The sequence below is a fragment of the Oncorhynchus mykiss genome, chromosome 17, assembly GCF_013265735.2.
Source record: "Oncorhynchus mykiss isolate Arlee chromosome 17, USDA_OmykA_1.1, whole genome shotgun sequence".
Taxonomy (NCBI): Eukaryota; Metazoa; Chordata; class Actinopteri; order Salmoniformes; family Salmonidae; genus Oncorhynchus; species Oncorhynchus mykiss.
The window spans coordinates 62,182,257-62,200,258 of NC_048581.1; the positions used below are offsets into that span (position 1 = coordinate 62,182,257).

General features: G+C 41.1%; 1 protein-coding gene across 2 annotated transcripts in view; it reads right to left on the bottom strand.

Annotated features, from left to right (window-relative positions):
* The window catches only part of LOC110494304 (FYVE, RhoGEF and PH domain-containing protein 5), a 55,839-nt gene that overhangs the window by 27,843 nt on the left and 9,994 nt on the right, over positions 1-18,002 (bottom strand). For both annotated transcript variants that reach the window (XM_036950384.1, XM_021569253.2), the window contains exons 3-7: positions 12,436-12,589; positions 12,292-12,350; positions 12,082-12,112; positions 8,341-8,492; positions 4,470-4,626 (exon numbers count right to left, since the gene is read on the bottom strand). In XM_036950384.1, coding sequence (XP_036806279.1) covers positions 4,470-4,626; positions 8,341-8,492; positions 12,082-12,112; positions 12,292-12,350; positions 12,436-12,589 — 553 coding nt within the window. The remainder of the gene's footprint in view (positions 1-4,469; positions 4,627-8,340; positions 8,493-12,081; positions 12,113-12,291; positions 12,351-12,435; positions 12,590-18,002) is intronic.

Sequence of the window (18,002 nt, forward strand, 5' to 3'; positions counted from 1 at the left end):
CTAAATGTGCATTTTAAAGTGTGGCTCTACGCAGGGTTTGCTAGCACAGATAGTCTACAGTGTTTTGAGTGTGGGGATTTGGGGCATAAGAGCTTTGCGTGCCCACATAAAGGCCATAGACAAGGTGAGGGCACAAGCGCCAGTGGGGGAAATCGAGGTCAACGTGCAGGGGGCAATGAGATGCGGACAGCAGAGGCTGGGCCTAGTCATGCCAGGGATGGTGGTGTAGATGAAGCTGGGCCTAGTCAGGCTAGAGATGGTGGTGTAGATGAGACTGGGTCTAGTCATGCTATGGATGGTGGTGTTGCGGAGGCTGGGTCTAGTCATGCTATGGATGGTGGTGTAGATGAGACTGGGTCTAGTCATGCTATGGATGGTGGTGTTGCGGAGGCTGGGTCTAGTCATGCTATGGATGGTGGTGTAGATGAGGCGGGGTCTAGCCATGCTATGGATGGTGGTGTAGATGAGGCTGGGTCTAGTCATGCTATGGATGGTGGTGTAGATGAGACTGGGTCTAGTCATGCTATGGATGGTGGTGTTGCGGAGGCTGGGTCTAGTCATGCTATGGATGGTGGTGTAGATGAGGCGGGGTCTAGTCATGTTATGGATGGTGGTGTAGCGGAGTCTGGGTCTAGTCAGGCTAGAGATGGTGGTGTAGATGAGACTGGGTCTAGTCATGCTATGGATGGTGGTGTTGCGGAGGCTGGGTCTAGTCATGCTATGGATGGTGGTGTAGATGAGGCGGGGTCTAGTCATGTTATGGATGGTGGTGTAGCGGAGTCTGGGTCTAGTCATGCTATGGAGGGTTGTGTAGATGAGGCTGGGTCTAGTCAGGTTATGCTAGTGGATGAGGAGAGTATAGTAGGGAAGTGTAAGAGACTAGGGGGGAGGAGGAGGGTGTCAAGCGGAAAAGGAAAAAGGAAGTGGTCTAAGGCACCATGGAACCTTTGCCTGTTGCTGGGGGGGAGGCCCTGACCAGAGAGGAAGGGCAGGTGGTCAGGATGGGAGATGAGGAGGAAAGTGAGTCTGAGGAAGAGGATGATGAGGAGTTATTTTTTTCAGACTCCTCTTCAATGGGTCCGGAGCTGACAGCTAGTCAAGTAGAAGGGTCAAAGTTCACATTGAAGGAACTGACAAGGTTCCTGAATGAGACCAAGGGGAAAAAAGTTAATATTGAGGCTTTTTTTCAGATCCGAGAAAGTTTGTAAGATCAGCACAACATGCTATGAAAAATGAGGGGCATGGTGTCCTCTCACCCAGGAAATGATTTAGGTTGAGGAAGTGGGTCACAACAGTGCATAAGGGTCTACCTTCAGACACTGTTTAGATGTATAGTTTCTTTCTGGCACGGGGGCTTTTTGAGCTTTGCTATTGGTTTCTTTCTTTGCTGGCTTTTCTCCCACTTATTATGGAGACTCTTTGGGTAGGATCGCTTAATATAAATGGTGCCAGAGATGCGGGAAAGAGGAGTGTGTTGGGTATATATTTAAAACAAAAATAAGTACAGGTTGTTTCTGCAGGAGACGCATGTATTGAATAAAGTCAATTAGGGGCTCTAGTGGAAAAGGGTAAGTGTGTTGAGCCATGGGACAAATTTTAGTGCAGGGGTGGCAGTCCTTTTTGTACCGTGTCTGTCTGTAAAAATTTGCTCCTCAAAGGTGGTGTGTAGGGGTAGGCTGCTTGTTGAAAAAGCAGAAATTAACAACATGGGTTTTGTCTTTACAAATGTGTATGAGCCTAACACAGGGAGAGAGAGGGGGGTTCTATTTGGGTGTCTTAGACAGGAACTGTCACAGTTAGCACCTGAGGAGCTGGTGGTCGGCGGGGACTGGAACTGTACAATGGATTTTACGAAAGACAGAAATGGGGAAGAGCCTCATTCAGTGTCAGTGGGGGTGTTAACTTCTTATGTCTGCAGGGGCAGTATGGAGTATCTTGGATGAAAGGTGCCCAGAGGTGCCCAGAGTCAACGGCCTGCTCCTCAGTCTCAATTGCTAATATATGCATATTATTATTATTATTGGATAGAACGCACTGTGAAGTTTCTAAAACTGTTTGAATGATGTCTGTGAGTATAACAGAACTCATATGGCAGGCAAAAACCTGAGAAGAAATCCAAACAGGAAGTGGAAAATCTGAGGTTGGTCGATTTTCAACCCAGACCCTATTGAATACACAGTGGGATAAAAGGCATGGATTTCTTTACGATGCATTACAGCCACAAAGGAGATGCCGCTGCGAAATTCGAGGCATTATCAAGTGCTGGTCAAATTGTGAATGAGAGACTATTGGAGTGTGTACAGCCTGTGCAACAAAAAAAAACAAAGAAGAGCTCATGCCTTTCAAATCATTATTAGAGTCTCATCATGCAGCCTTACAATGTATTAAACATCAAAACATATAGCACAATGTTTGTTGAACAACTAAAGTTACATTAATAACTATAAATTACCCATATAGGAGTACCTATTTATAACTGCTCAACACAGAATAGCTGCATGTGCCACTCCCTCAAATCGTTTGGAGAAAATATTTACATTTTATTAAGCTTTGTTCAATTGTATTCTTCAAACTATAGAAAAATAAAAAAGAATGCCACGGAATTCAGAGCAAAACTTGTCTGCTAAATGAACTAGTGTAGCCCACTAGTTTTTTTTAAATAGACTACATTTTCTTCATATCCTGTTTCTTTACTTACTTACTTACTTACTTACTGACTGTATTGTCCCCATGGGGAAATTTTGTTGCAGTGTCATGTACACGTTTAAAGTGGCGTTTAAATACAAAACAAAATTGACAATACAACTTTCATAACAGTTACGCACCAATAAAAATAATAATAGTAAGAAATAAGAAATAAAACATTACATAAAAAATAAGAAAAGACTAGCCTGCTGGCCTTACGGAGTCAATGGGAACATTCCCCGAGCTATTTAGGAGGGATATCACACCTGGCACAAATGATTGTCTCGTTCTGTTTTTCCTGCTGAGGGGTGCCCATACCTGCGCCCAGAGAGGAGTAATTCAAAGTCCAGGCACAGGGGGTGACTTGGGTCTAAAATGATTTTGTGAGCCTTACGGAGGGCCCTGACCTTAAAGATCTTATCCAGGCCTGTCGGTTTGACTCCAAGTACCTTGCTTGCTGTGGTAATAATCCTTCTCAGCATGTTTCTCTGGCTGACAGTGGCATTGCCAAACCAATTTTAGACCTGTCTAAAATAAATAATGGATTTATTGTGAAGATGTAGGCTATATTACATGGATTTATTAGACTTTTTAAAATGTAGATGTTCCAAAGGTCTGCATAAGTGGCTTGTAAGCTATGTGTGGAAGCCAGGAATTGCAAAATGTGTTTATGTTAATTAACGGTCCATTACCGTGAGAAACACAGTTATTTGATTTGATTCGATATTTGCTTGACAATCACTGGCTGACAAAATGTCTTGACTGCCACAGCCCTAGGCTTGTACACAGAGAAGTGCACCACCCAAGTGTCCCAACTCTCTGGATAAGTAGTGTTTCTCTCCTGGATGTGGACAGTCACCATGTGAATCTATATGTCAGCTCAGTCCTTCATATCACTGCAGGTCAAGAAGGTGAGTCCTACAGTGTGTTTACATTCACCAAGATCACATTTTCAGATCTGTCTATTTGTTTGTCAGTATTTCAGAAACAACATAACCATAGACGAGGTTCAACCATTAGGTTAACTGGTTAATTGTAATAGCTTAAAATGTAAGTTTGATCATTAGCGTAAATTTGTTATGAATAAAACAAACTATGGTGTATATTGTACATTCAAAACAAATCCCGAATGTTCATAAGAAAACTACATCTAAGGTTTACGTGCTCTGTGTCTCTATAGGCTGTATTCTGTCAGGCACTTCCTCTTCTCTGAAGGAGATCAATGCCTACCCAGGACAGTCTGTGCTCCTGGACTGACCCCCGTGCTAAACCTCCCAGATTCACATGAACTAAATTCAGAAGTGAACCCAGAGTATTCTCTACAGAGACGGAGTGAAGCTGTTTACTGAGAACCTCTTTGTCCTCCTCTTACACCTCACTGAGGAGGATCAGGGTTGGGACAGGTGTCAAATCAGTGACCGAATACAGAAACATCAGCCTTACTGTTAAAGGTAAGACATTTGATTCTGATCTACCATCTTTTCAACATTCCATTGTAGTCATCTCATTTAGGAGAATACATTTTATACAAACTCCTCATGAAAGTCAGGACATTATGATTACAAAACACTGCTGCAGATTACATGAATTTACACAAACATACAGACAGTAGCATTGTATGTAGCCTGCTAGAACAACCAGTGTCTTCATAAACGCGTATCCCAAAGTGTATATGTTTGAATGGCATTCAAATATATTGCATCTAGAAAGTGCACACCTACTTACTATAACAGTGCCTCTGTATAAGTGCTATAAACAGTTTTGACTTGACTTTGACATCTGACCTCATATTGGCGGACGATTGCTGAGAAGGCGGGCGAGGTCCGGCAGCTTTCGTCCAGCAGGCTCATGCTGCGGTCGTAGTGGCCAATGTAAGTCGTAAAGACCACAAACTCTGACTTCCTGGATAGGATGACATCGGCAATCCTCTGGCTCTCCTCCCTGAAGGAAGAGAAAGAATGGGATGAAGACAAAAAAACAGGGAGTGAAATGATGGAGTGCACACTAGACACTGGGCTCAGTATGCAGCAGACACATTACTAAATTGTTAATAAATTGTTAACCAAATAGTTACCTGGACTATCTGCATTGACCCTCGTTGCCATAACTCTTTTGACTCATCACATATGCTGCTGCTACTGTTTATTATCTATCCTGTTGCCTAGTCACTTTACCCCTACCTACATGTACAGTTTACATATCTACCTAAATTACCTTGTACCTACGCAAATCGACTCTGTACTGGTATCCTGTGTATATAGCCAAGTTATCGTTACTTATTGTGTATTTATTCCTTGTGCTAATATTTTTCTATATTTTTGTCTCTGCATTGTTGCGAAGGCCCATAAGTAAGCATTTCACTGTTAGTTTACGCATGTGACATACAACATTTGATTTGTCAGCCCTTGAGTTGTGTATATGTCAGCTGAGGCTCCTCTAGTGGAGGTGGACTAAAGTAGCCAGCATACTACTTTAATACATATAACACTAGTCACTTTAATAATGTCACTTTAATAATATTTACATATCTTACATTACTAATTTCAAAATTGCCTGATACTTGGTGGAATTCATTATGCCATCAATCTTAACCAGTGCCCCTGGACCTCTGGAATTAAAACAGCCCCAAAACATCACTGACCACCCTCCATATTTCACCGTGGGTATGAGGTGCCTCTCCTTGTATGCATCTCAGTTTCGACACCAAACATGCCGATGCTGTATCTGACCAAAACTTTTAATTTTGGTCTCATCTGACCAGAACACCTTCTTCCAGTCATATTTTAAATGACGTTTGGCAAACTCCAAGCACTTGCGTCTGTGTCTTGTGGTCAGAAAGGGCTTTCTTCTGGCAACCCTTCCAAAGAGCCTGTGGTTGTGGAGGTGGCATCTGATGGTGCTTTTTGAAACCTGGTGACCCCAAGACGCCACCAAGGCCTGCAATTCTTTCACAGTGATTCTTGGGGATTTTGTTGCTTCTCTCACCATCCTCCTCCCTATCCTGGGGGGCAAAATGCATTTGCGTCCTCTACCCATGAGGTTTTCAACTGTTCCATATCTTTAGCATTTTTTTATATTTGCCCTGACAGTGCTCTATGGTATATTCAATCGGTTGTGGATCTTCTTGTAGCCATTACCAGATTTATGAAGGTCTACGACCATCTGTCTCTTTTGAAATGCCAGTTCTTTTGTTTTCTTCATGGTGTTGGATGACAGTGGGATATTGTGTGTGGGTTACCTCATTTTTATACCCTAGTGAAACAGGAAGTGATGTAATGTCTCAATATAGTTCCTTAAGACTTAGATAAACTTAAATAAGTGGAATTTAATTTGTGGTTTAATTTTGGTAGATGTTATTTCCAATCATCTTTAAGTGTGCCATTAATTGTGAAACCTTGATTTGGAGGACATTGATTTTTAATTAAATCAATCAATTATTTTGGTTGATTCCATTGAAACATTAATAAAGTATCGTATTTCTCACATGTTGGTATTTTGAGTTTATCTCTATATTTATTTTGTTTATATTTGTTTAACTTCTTTGGGGTAGGGGGCAGTATTGGGTAGCTTGGATGAAATACGAGCCCAAATTAAGCTGCCTGCTACTCAGCCGTAAAAGCTAGAATATGCATATAATTAGTAAATTCGGATAGAAAACACTCTGAAGTTACTAAAACTGTTTGAATGATGTCTGTGATTATAACAGAACTCATATGGCAGGCAAAAACCTGAGTAAAAATCCAACCCGGAAGGTTGGTAGTTTTTGAACTCAGCCCCTATTGAAGAGACCGTGGGATATTAGTTATGTTTCACTTCCCAAGGCTTCCACTAGATGTCAACAGTATTTAGAAACCGTTTTGAGGATTCTACTATAAAGGAAGGCGTTGAGTGAGTGGTCTGGCAGAGTGCCACAGCCTCGGTCTGGCGCGCTCACGTGAAAGGTAGCTACGTTCCACTTAATTTGTACAGACAAAGGAATTGTCCGGTTGAAGCATTAATTAAGTTTTATGTTAAAAACATCCTAAAGATTGATTCCATACTTAGTTTGGCATGAACTTTTCGTCCGACGTTCGGCGCGACCTGAACGCGCTTTTGGATTTGTTTACCAAATGCCCTAACAAAAGAAGATATTTGGACATAACTGATGGACATTATCGAACAAATCAAACATTTATGGTGGAACTGGGATTCCTGGGAGTGCATTCTGATGAAGATCATCAAATGTAAGTGAATATTTAAAATGCTATTTCTGAGTAATGTTGACTACCCAATATGGCGGGTATCTTTTTGGCTGCTTTGTTGTCTAAAGGCTGTACTCAGATTATTGCATGGTTTGCTTTCTCCGTAAAGTTAAAAATAAATCTGACGCAGCGGTTGCATTAAGGAGAAATGTATCTAAAGTTCCATGTATAATAGTCGTATCTTGTTATCGTATCAATGTTAATTAAGAGTTTTTCTGTAATTTGATGGGGCTCTAAGTGTCATGTTCTGACCTTAGTTCCTTTTTTATGTCTTTATGTTAGGTTAGTCAGGGCGTGAGTTGGGGTGGGTAGTCTATGTTATTTTTTCTAGGTTGTTATATTTCTATGTGTTTGGCCTAGTATGGTTCTCAATCAGAGGCAGGTGTCGTTCGTTGTCTCTGATTGAGAATCATACTTAGGTAGCCTGTTTTCCCCATTTTGGTTGTGGGTGTTTAATTTCTGTTTAGTGTCTGTTCACCTGGCAGAACTGTTTCGTTTCTCTTCGTTATTATTTTGTGTAGTGTTCAGTTTGTTCAATTAAAACATGACGAACACTTACCACGCTGAATTTTGGTCCTCCTCTCCTTCCACCAATGAGAAGCGTTACACTAAGCTAAATCACCGCATGTTTTAGAACTACTGAACGTAACGCGCCAATGTAAACTCTGATTTTTTTATATGAATATGAACTTTATCAAACAAAACATACATGTATTGTGTAACATGAAGTCCTATGAGTGTCATCTGATGAATATCATCAAAGGTTAGTGATTCATTTTATCTTTATTTCTGCTTTTTGTGACTCCTCTCTTTGGCTGGAAAATGGCTGTATTTTTCTGTGGCTTGGTGGTGACCTAACATAATCTTTTGTGGTGATTTCACTGTAAATCCTTTTTGAAATCAGACACTGGCTGGATTAATGAGAATTGTATCTTTAAAATGGTGTAAGATACTTGTATGCTTGAGGAATTTTAATTATGAGATTTTTTTTGTTTTGAATTTGGTGCCCTGCACTTTCACTGGCTGTTGCGGGAACCCCAGTCCTAGACCGGTTAAGCATTATTTGTGCATTGCCAGTCAGGGGTGCCAGTAATTTTGTAGCCTATATATATATATATATATATATATTATATATATACTGTATTCTATACTATCTACTGTATCTTAGTCTATGCCGCTCTGACATTGCTCATCCATATATGTATATACTCTTAATTCCATTACTTTACTTAGATTTGTGTGTATTAGGTATTTGTTGCAAAATTGTTAGATATTACTTGTAAGATATTGCTGCACTGTCGGAACTAAAAGCCAAAGCATTTTGCTACATCTGCAATAACATCTGCTGAACACATGTATGTGAGCAATACAATTTGATTTGATTTGTGTATATGGTGTGCAGTCAATATCTCACCACTGTCGGATGCGATTCTCTAACTCGGTGAGGATTCTGCGGTGCAGAGTGTAAACATCGGGCAGCTCGTTGAGGATCTCTCTCAGCCGCTCCTCCTCCAGCACAGGATCCCCCTCATCCCCTACTGCAGCCCCCACCGCCTCCCTGAAGTCCTGACACAGAGACAAAGATGATTTCACCATATGGGTTATTAATAAACTGTACATGATACACACTCAACGTATGAATTCGACAAGTGCTTCCAGTCCTGGCTGGACGACTCCTCCATTCACATAACTAAAATGATAACTTCCAATTCAGTGAGCATTCTGTCTGTCTGTGTTATGATGTCTATTTTTAGACTGACTATAAATGACTGCATGAAGTAGCCAGTTAGCATATAATGTACAGAGCACAGAACATTAGATTATCTCTATACGCCATGAGAAGTAAGTAGGATTTCTACGGTATGTTTACCAGCTTCCCTATGTACAGTATAGTACAGCACCCTGTCAATGACTGGGAGAGGGGCATTACCACATTCTGTGATGGAATTTTCATTACATCTTACAATTACGTCTCATTGATCACAACAATTGTTCTCAACCAGTATTTTAGAAATAATACAGTGTAAAATTGCTGTGTCATTCCATTAACCACGTTGGAATGTTGAATCAGTCCCAAGGCAAGAGCTGACCTACTTTTTAAAGCGCCATACCAATCCAAGCCTGGTTTCTCAGGAAAGAGGTGACAGACAAGGCCTTGTGATGTAATGCAGCGAGAAGTGAACCGAGATGAACTTTGACCACAGAAGGGTTGCCTTCCCTTGCCTTCTCTCAGAAATGTGCAATGAACCACTTACTCTCCCCCAAAATAGGATAGGCTTCTCTGCTGCTGAAAACACTTCTACACAGCTAATGCAGACAGTGCTGTTCTCCAGTCTGTAGGTACCCCTCCATTACATAATTCAAAGCCATCCCAATGATTCTATCTTGTCTGAGTGATTCACACGATTTGACGTCACCACAGACAAAAAATGTTATGTCTGCCAAGATCTGAACATGCTTTTGCTTGTGTACCTATTACTGTACCAACCATATCACTTTATACAACGGATGGGTCTAATCCTATCATTGAAGAACCAGATAAAACATTTTAGCAGACATGTCATATGAGGGTGGTGGACATCTCATGGATATGGGAGAGTCATAGCATGAATACATAGTTATTGTATACATAGTTATTGTATACATTACATATATAGAATGTGTGAACATGTAGGCTGAGAAAACTTTTAATATATGAACACACATGAAGCAAGTACTTTGTACTTTGAGGTGTTATGCCTTTTTAGGGCTTTTAGGCTCCAACTCCTCTCCTAATGTACCAAAAGTCTGTGGGTTATGTCATTGTAAATACATTGGAGAAAGACTGCCACTTAAACACTGTGTTCAATGTCATGACTGTCCTGTGAGGATTCAAATGGGTCAGATCAGCTTGGCAATGGATGACAGTAACCAGTCCTTCTCTCACCCACAAAAGAGGGGGGGGGGGAACTGGGCCAGTTTGACAGCTCACACTCTGTCATAAATTAAAGGAGAGGAGATCCAGATAGATCTCCCTCCAAAATCCACCAAGGAATGTGCTTTGTTAACAGACTTTTTCCCACTAAACAATATTTCTAACAAAAGAACGTGGGGAATGGTCAGAGATGATCTATAGAAAACTAATGTCAAATTGTTATGTATTTTGTCATGTTATTCAAAAGGTTATAAAGGAAATACTGTAACTTAAATTATATACACTACATGTATGAAGTCTCCATACTTAACGTTGTATAAGAAATATGAAAAATTATGAAAATAATTTTAGGAGCCATAAGATAATTTGTCTCCTAAATCTTTGAATAGCATGTAGCCACACCCTGAGTGAGGTCAGAGAGCGTGTCAGCCAGACGGAGCCATCCCCTTCAGCCAGAGTGCATAAAAGGATTTGTGGAGAAATTAACAGTAGACCAGGAAATGTGAAGTGGTAGTTAAACTTTTGAAATGGTTGGAACTTTGAACCTCAACACGAGGTGAAGAAAATAAACTCACCTCCCAGACCAGAAAGGTGTGTATAGAGCTGCAGCTCACGTCCAGAGTGGTTTGAACCTTGAATATCAACACCCGGAAGCGGAGAGAAGCTCACCTTCCAAACAATCACTGGTACGGCTGATTAGCCATCCTACCATCCTACTACTCTTGTCAAATCATTGTATCCTACTACTCTCATCGCCAATGGGAACTGTCTACACAGCTGGCTACCCTATCTTCCATGGAGCATCTTCCAGAGTGAACAACAGTAGAAGATGGGAAAGGGGAGACCACTTTCGGACAATCAGAGCTATACAAGCGTGTCGCTGAAAGGCCAACAACCTTGCTGGGGAGGGTGGGTTCTGACAGTGATAAACGGTGAGCGAAGGCATACACACATAAATACGTTCATGATTTCTAATTCTAAAGAGGTGGCGGTTCTTGTGCAAAGTACACGATTATTGTGAGAATAGTTTCTAAAATGTATAAATGATGTGTCTCACTTTATTTTTCTCTCTCTCTCCCTCTCCATGTTGTTTTGTAAAAAGCCACCATATTGTGTCAGTCCACTAGGGACTTTTTCTCATGTATTGAGTGTGTAAGTTTATTCTGTGTTATTATTTAGTTAGCTATAAAATAAATAATTAAACCAATTTGTGTAGTATTGAATTCATAAGTAAGGCTGGGGTTTTTGCAGATCCAAGAAGGTTATGACTGTTCAGAATGACGATATGATAAGAGGTTATCATTAATACGTTGACTGCTTTATGGATGTGATAGGTAAAGACCTTTAGAGTTTAAATCGGGAGATGGTAACTCTTTAAACAACTTCTCTCATGGTGCCCCAAATTCCTAATGAGTTAATTGTTACATTGTTAATTTAATCGGGTAACAATTAAACATAGTTGATTCGATAAATATAAGTAATCAGATTAATGAAAGTAAAGTCACATTAGTTTGTAATACCTTCAAAATTGAATTAAAGTACAGTGGTTGGTGGGGCTCTACTTGGGGAAAGTGGTTCACAGAGAGACAAAAGTGAGATGAGTGGAGGCACCACACATACTTCAGGGAAGTGTCTGATGCCCTCTCAGCCACCTTCACCCTCAGATAGAGCCCCATCTCCACTCTCACCAATGACCACCATTGGCTATAATGGCAAACAAGGAATAATAATGACTCGACACCCTCTCCTAATTTGTCCAGAACTCTTATTCATTTTACAGCAGGTTTGCAAGTCACAAAAATAAATACAAGTACATTGTATTATAGATACATCCTTCCTTCCCTCTCTCCCAAGCCAAGTTTCCAACTGTTATCTATTCACAACAACCCACGTCTATGACGGTGAAATGCCTGTTTACCGTTCTATCTGAGAAATCACTGCACATCCACTGTCCCATCAGCCCAGCCAGGCAATTCATAAACTGGATCTCCACTGTAAAAAGCATCTAGACATTATTTCCCCTTGCTTCTAGCCTAGCATTGGGATTGCAAGAGAGGGGATTGGTATAAACCTTGTTGTCTGCCTCTCCGATCCATCTCCTGTATCTTTCTCCTACCAACTCATAACTCAACGCCCAATGACAGGGAGCTTTCCTGGAGCAGAGTTTGCTACATGAAGGTGAGAGGAAATCTAATCCATCTAGAAATACATGTCTGGTTCAGAGACGTCTTCATTACCTACCTCCTGGAGAAGCTTGAGGGCTTTCACATGTCTGCAGAGAGAGAATTGAGGCACTGTCAGGTTTACATGTGCAGATGAATATAAAAATGCATTCATTTACAGGTTATTAAGGTGAAACAACAAGGTGAAAAGGACATAACAATGTTACAGAGTAAAAGAGTTACAATGATGCTGATTAGTAGTGTTATATGTGATACTCAGGTCACTCACAATCTCTCAGTGTCCACCAGCTCTTTGGCAATGTAGAAGGCTCTGGATCGACCGTCGGTCTGTAAAGAACAACATTATCAGTAACAAATCTCTATGGAATAGCAAACATAATATAATAACAATATCTTGGTTTTGAAAACTTACCCGTCTGTCATATGTGTTATCTGCTCCTCCCTCCTCCTCCTCAGAGGTTTGTTCTTTGTCCTCCTCCTCCACTGTCCCGCCCCCAGCCTCAACCTCTGACCCGCCAGGTGAACCAACAGCTATGGCGCACACGGTGTAGGCTTCTGTATAGGCACTGAGAGGACAGGACCAGATGAGAGCATCCGTATAGAGATGTAGGATCTTAATTTGATCACCCTGTTGCAGGTGAACTTTCCTACATGTAAAACATGTAGTGTATTTGAGGTTAAAAAAAGGTTTCTGAAGTTTGTAATTTCCACTCTAAATTTCAGACTTGATTTTCTCTTACGAAAAATGTATCGTCAGTTATAATACACATAATAATCCACATTTCCCGTTGCTGCAGGATTATTTTCCTGCTGTAGCAATCTGGCTCAAATTAAGATCCTACTGTAGTGTAGTTCACACATACATGTCAACTAATACACATTCAAACATTAAAATATGTATGTTAACAAACACACACACCATACAGTGACAGTTTTGTCAGTGCAGTTTTCTGAAATCTGGCAAATGATGAGGGTGAGCCAGTGAAGGAAGGAATGAGAGGAGAGAGAGGAGAGACAATAAACCCATCAAATATATTACTAAACCAAAGGACATTTACAGAGAGGCATTATGAAGCTGTAACTCATCTGATGGGCAGTGGATCTAATTCATAAAATCCCAAACTCTGATCATTAGCAAGATAAAAATAAAAAAAACAACATAAAAACCATCCTGAGATTAATATGAAGGTGGGAGACAGAGTGAGACAGCTTGTCTTCAGCTAGGATCCATTTTCAAACCAACACAGAGAGGGCTGGTAACGCTTTTTTATAGGAAATGAAGAGGAACATGCCTGATGAATGGAAAGGAGGATTAATCAACCCCAGAGTGATCTCTCATAGGTCACGGTGTCAGGCCTTCTGCCATTTTCAAACCAACACAGAGAGGGCTGGAAACGCTTTTTTATAGGAAATGAAGAGGAACATGCCTGATGAATGGAAAGGAGGATTAATCAACCCCAGAGTGATCTCTCATAGGTCACGGTGTCAGGCCTTCTGCCATTTTCAAACCAACACAGAGAGGGCTGGTAACGCTTTTTTATAGGAAATGAAGAGGAACATGTCTGATCAATGGAAAGGAGGATTAATCAACCCCAGAGTGATCTCTCATAGGTCACGGTGTCAGGCCTTCTGCCATGATGAATGGCTAATACAACTCAACGTTTCTCAGGGAAACAAATTAAAAACCATTCAGGAAGAGAACAATGACATTGTTAGAGACATTTTTCAAGATTCTATCTGCCCATTCCAATGTACAGTATGGCATTTCCATCAGGAATGTCTTTATCTACAGACCACAACATGAAGTATTATCTTTATACAGCATTGACAGTACATTTACACTGAGTGTACAAAACATAAGGACTCCCTGCTATTTCCATTACATAGACTGACCAGGTGAATCCAGGTGAAAGCTATGATCCCTTATTGATGTCACTTGTTAAATCCACTTCAATCAGTGTAGATGAAGGGGAGGAGACAGGCTAAAGAAAGATTTTGAAGCCTTGAGACAATTGAGACACGGATTGTGTATATGTGCCATTCAGAGGGTGAATGGGCAAGACTGTTGTAATAATAGCAGGTTATATGGAGGAACATCAGACATATGGAGAGCGACAACGTGATATTATGAGAAGAGATGAGAGGTCTTTTTAGTGTGGGGAAAGACCACCAATAAACCTAGAGTGCCTCCAGCGGCACAGCCATACCCAGGCCATGGACCAGCATCAATGGGATGGGATGCAGTTAATAGTGGTGTCCTCGACTAAATCGGAACAAAGGTACCGATTGAATCAGTTCCCAGTTTTCAGCTTCCAAATCATTTCCAACCAAAAACACATCTTAATCTCTGCATGTTACAACTTTGTCCCTTAACCATGGAAATAGCATCCGGTCTCTGCAGCCTCTGTGCTATAATGTTTTATTACAGGCAAAGAACAAATCTACAGTGGCGAATTACAAAAGGGGATAACAAATTATACTTCCCCGCTTCCCCAGGCTCTTTGTGAGCTTATTTGTTTGACCTGCTGATAGTGGAAGGGTGAGTATCCACTGGTCAGTGACCTCAAATATACTGAAGGACTTGGTTTCTCGGATAGTAATTATTCTAGTGGCGAAATTAGTAAAGATACCTGTAAAGAAGGCTGGAGTAACAAATAATTGTGCCTCAGTATGTTAAGTGAGATCCACCGTAGATTATTTCACATTGAAAATCACAGTAGCAGGGGGGTTTAGAAACCATCACACCTACTCAATGCTATCACAAGAGGTGTACCCGGCGCTTGACTGTTTCTGCGTTCAACACCACAAACAAGTCAAGACCTGTATGTACTGTAAAGCCCTTTAAAGTCCTCCACCCCTTCTCCGGCATTTCCCGTAAACAGAGAAATGGACGCTCAAAGGCAGGACACTTCCTCCCCAGGGATGACCTGACAATGACCTCACAGGCCCCACACCCAGGCCTTCCTGTAGCCAACACCTAGCCTATGGGCAGGGCTCCTGACCACTGCTGACCAACCTCTAGCCAACACCTACAGGCAGAGCCCCTGACCACTGTTGACCAACCTCAAGTTTCAAATTCAAGTTTTATTAGTGGTATGTACGGGATACACATGGTTTACACCGTCCAAAGAAATGCTTACTTGCTGGTTCCTTCTCGATAAATGCAACAACAATAAGAAATAATAAAAGATAAGAATACGAACATACAGTAAACGGCTCAGTAGAATATAATAAACATTTTAGCATATGTACAATATAGGAACATTTACACATGTTTTGGGGAAGGAGAAATTAGGGGGGCAAGTGTTTCAATTGTGCAGTATTTAGCAATCATAATAATATTCTGGTAGCAGCAGTTGTGATGTGTATGTAGCATGAATGTGTGTGTGTGTGTGTGTGTGTGAGTGAGTGAGTGAGTGAGTGAGTGAGTGAGTGAGTGAGTGAGTGAGAGTACATGTGTGGTCAGCCCAGTTCAAGTGTTCAGCAGTCTGATGGCTTGTAGATATAAACGTTCTCTGAGCCTGTTGGTATCAGACCTCATGCTCTGATATCATCAGCCCGATGGTAAGGGAGTGAACAGCTCGTGGCTGGGGTGTGTGGTGTACTTGACGATGCTGCGGGCTTTCCTCGGGCACCGTTTGGAGTAGATGTCCTGGATGGGTGGGAGCACGGTCCATGTACTGGGCAGTCTTCACCAACCGCTAGAGGCCCTTGCTGTCGTGGACGGAGCAATTCCTGTACTAGGCCGTGATGCAACTGGTCAGGAGGACGCTCTCAATGGTGCAGCAGTAGTATTTGGAGAGGAATTATTCAGCCACCTTAGGAAGTAGAGATGCTGTTGCACCCTCTTGACAAGTGTGGTGGTGTTGTTGGTCCATGTCAAGTCCTCGGGGAACAGAACAGAAAACTGTAAAATAACAAATTATTTGAGGAACAGAACCCAAACCAAAAATGTAAATATTATGTTCTGTTTGATTTTTTTTTTAAAGCATGGGAACCGATTATCAACGTACTTTCACGTTTTTTTATAGTCCCGCAAAAATAGCTTTTTTTTTATTCAAACCTGTGTAGAACATTATTTTGCCAGTCTACCATAAAGAACTGATTGGTGGAGGGCTGCAGAGATGGTTGTCCTTCTGGAAGTTTCTTCCATCTCCACAAAGGAGCTCTGTCAGAGTGACCATCGGGTTCTTGGTCACCTCCCTGACCAAGGTCCTTCTCCCCCGATTGCTTAGTTTGGCTGGACGACCAGCTGTAGGAAGAGTCTTGGTGGTTCCAAACTTCTTCAATTTAAGAATGATGGAGGCCACTGTGTTGTTGGGGACCTTCAATGCTGCAGAAATGTTTTGGTGCCCTTCCACAGATCTGTGCCTCGACACAATCCTCTCTGAGTTCTACGGAAAATTCCTTCGACCTCATGGCTTTGTTTTTGCTCTGACATGACCTGTCAACTGTGGGACCTTATATATATATAGACAGGTGTGTGCCTTTCCAAATCCTGTCCAATCAATTGAATTTATCACAGGTGGACTCCAATCAAGTTGTAGAAACATCTCAATGATGATCAATGGAAACAGGATGCACCTGAGCTCAATTTTGAGTCTCATAGGAAAGGGTCTGAATACTTATGTAAATAAGGTATTTTTGTTTTTTATATTTAAAACATTTGCTAAAATAAAAAAATTACTGTTTTCGCTTGGTTATTATGGGGAATTGTGTGTAGATTGCTGAAGGGAAAAAAACAACTTAATCCATTTTAGAATTAGGCTGTAATGTAACAAAATGTGGAAATGTCAAGGGGCCTGAATACTTTCTGAAGGACATAAAAAAGCTTTTTTTTTAAACCAGGAAATCAGCTCCAAGTGATTTTAATATAAGAAATCTGTTCCAAAGTATTCCCACGCATAATAAAGGGGCAAGAGGTGACCGTATACAAATGTAAGCAAGGTTTGAAATGATTATGTTTTAGTCAAACATTATATTCGGCTTCTTGCGGTCAATTTGCAGTCTACAAATTATTTGTCATTATGGTCCGGCCCCCCGACCATCCACTCAAGAAAAAATCGGCCTGTGGCTGAATCTAGTCGATGATCCCTGTCCTACTGTCACGTTCTGACCTTTATTTCCTTTGTTTTGTCATTATTTAGTATGGTCAGGGCGTGAGTTGGGGTGGGCAGTCTATGTTTGTTTTTCTATGATTTGGGTATTTCTATGTTTCGGCCTAGTATGGTTCTCAATCAGAGGCAGGTGTCATTAGTTGTCTCTGATTGAGAATCATACTTAGGTAGCCTGGGTTTCACTGTGTGTTTGTGGGTGATTGTTCCTGTCTTTGTGTTTGTGGCACCAGATAGGACTGTTTTGGTTTTTTCACGTTTCTTGTTTTGTAGAGTGTTGTACTTTCATCTTTATTAAAGATGCACAAAACTAACCACGCTGCATTTTGGTCCGCCAAAAGGACACCCCAAAACACTATGAACAGCATCAGCTCTAGGAAAGTGTTAATTTAAGTCTGAATTTGCAACACCCTTGGTGTTAGGGACTCAACACTCTTGGGGTGTTAGTTTATCAACACTGAAAGTGTTAGTTTAACACTATTTCGGTGGGTCATATTATACACACTAAAAAAGTGTTCAATTGAACAATGTGGGTATTAACATTTGCAGTGCACCAATATGTCACCTTAATGCTGGGGTGTCAAACAAATTTTGCACCAAATTTTGCATCCGGTCTTCAACGAGGTCCAGAGGGCTGCACTGATTTTTGGACACTGTCAAGAAACTGTATGACAGCTGGACACTGTCAAGAAACTGTATGAATATAGGTCCATTATAATATCTACACAGTTTCCATTTGGTTTTAGTCATTTTTAAGTATATTGATTTTTTTACTCAAACCACCTGCAGGCCGGATTGGACCCCCTTGAGGACCGGATCGCATGTTTGACACCCCTGCGTTAATGTGAACTGAACATCTTTTGGA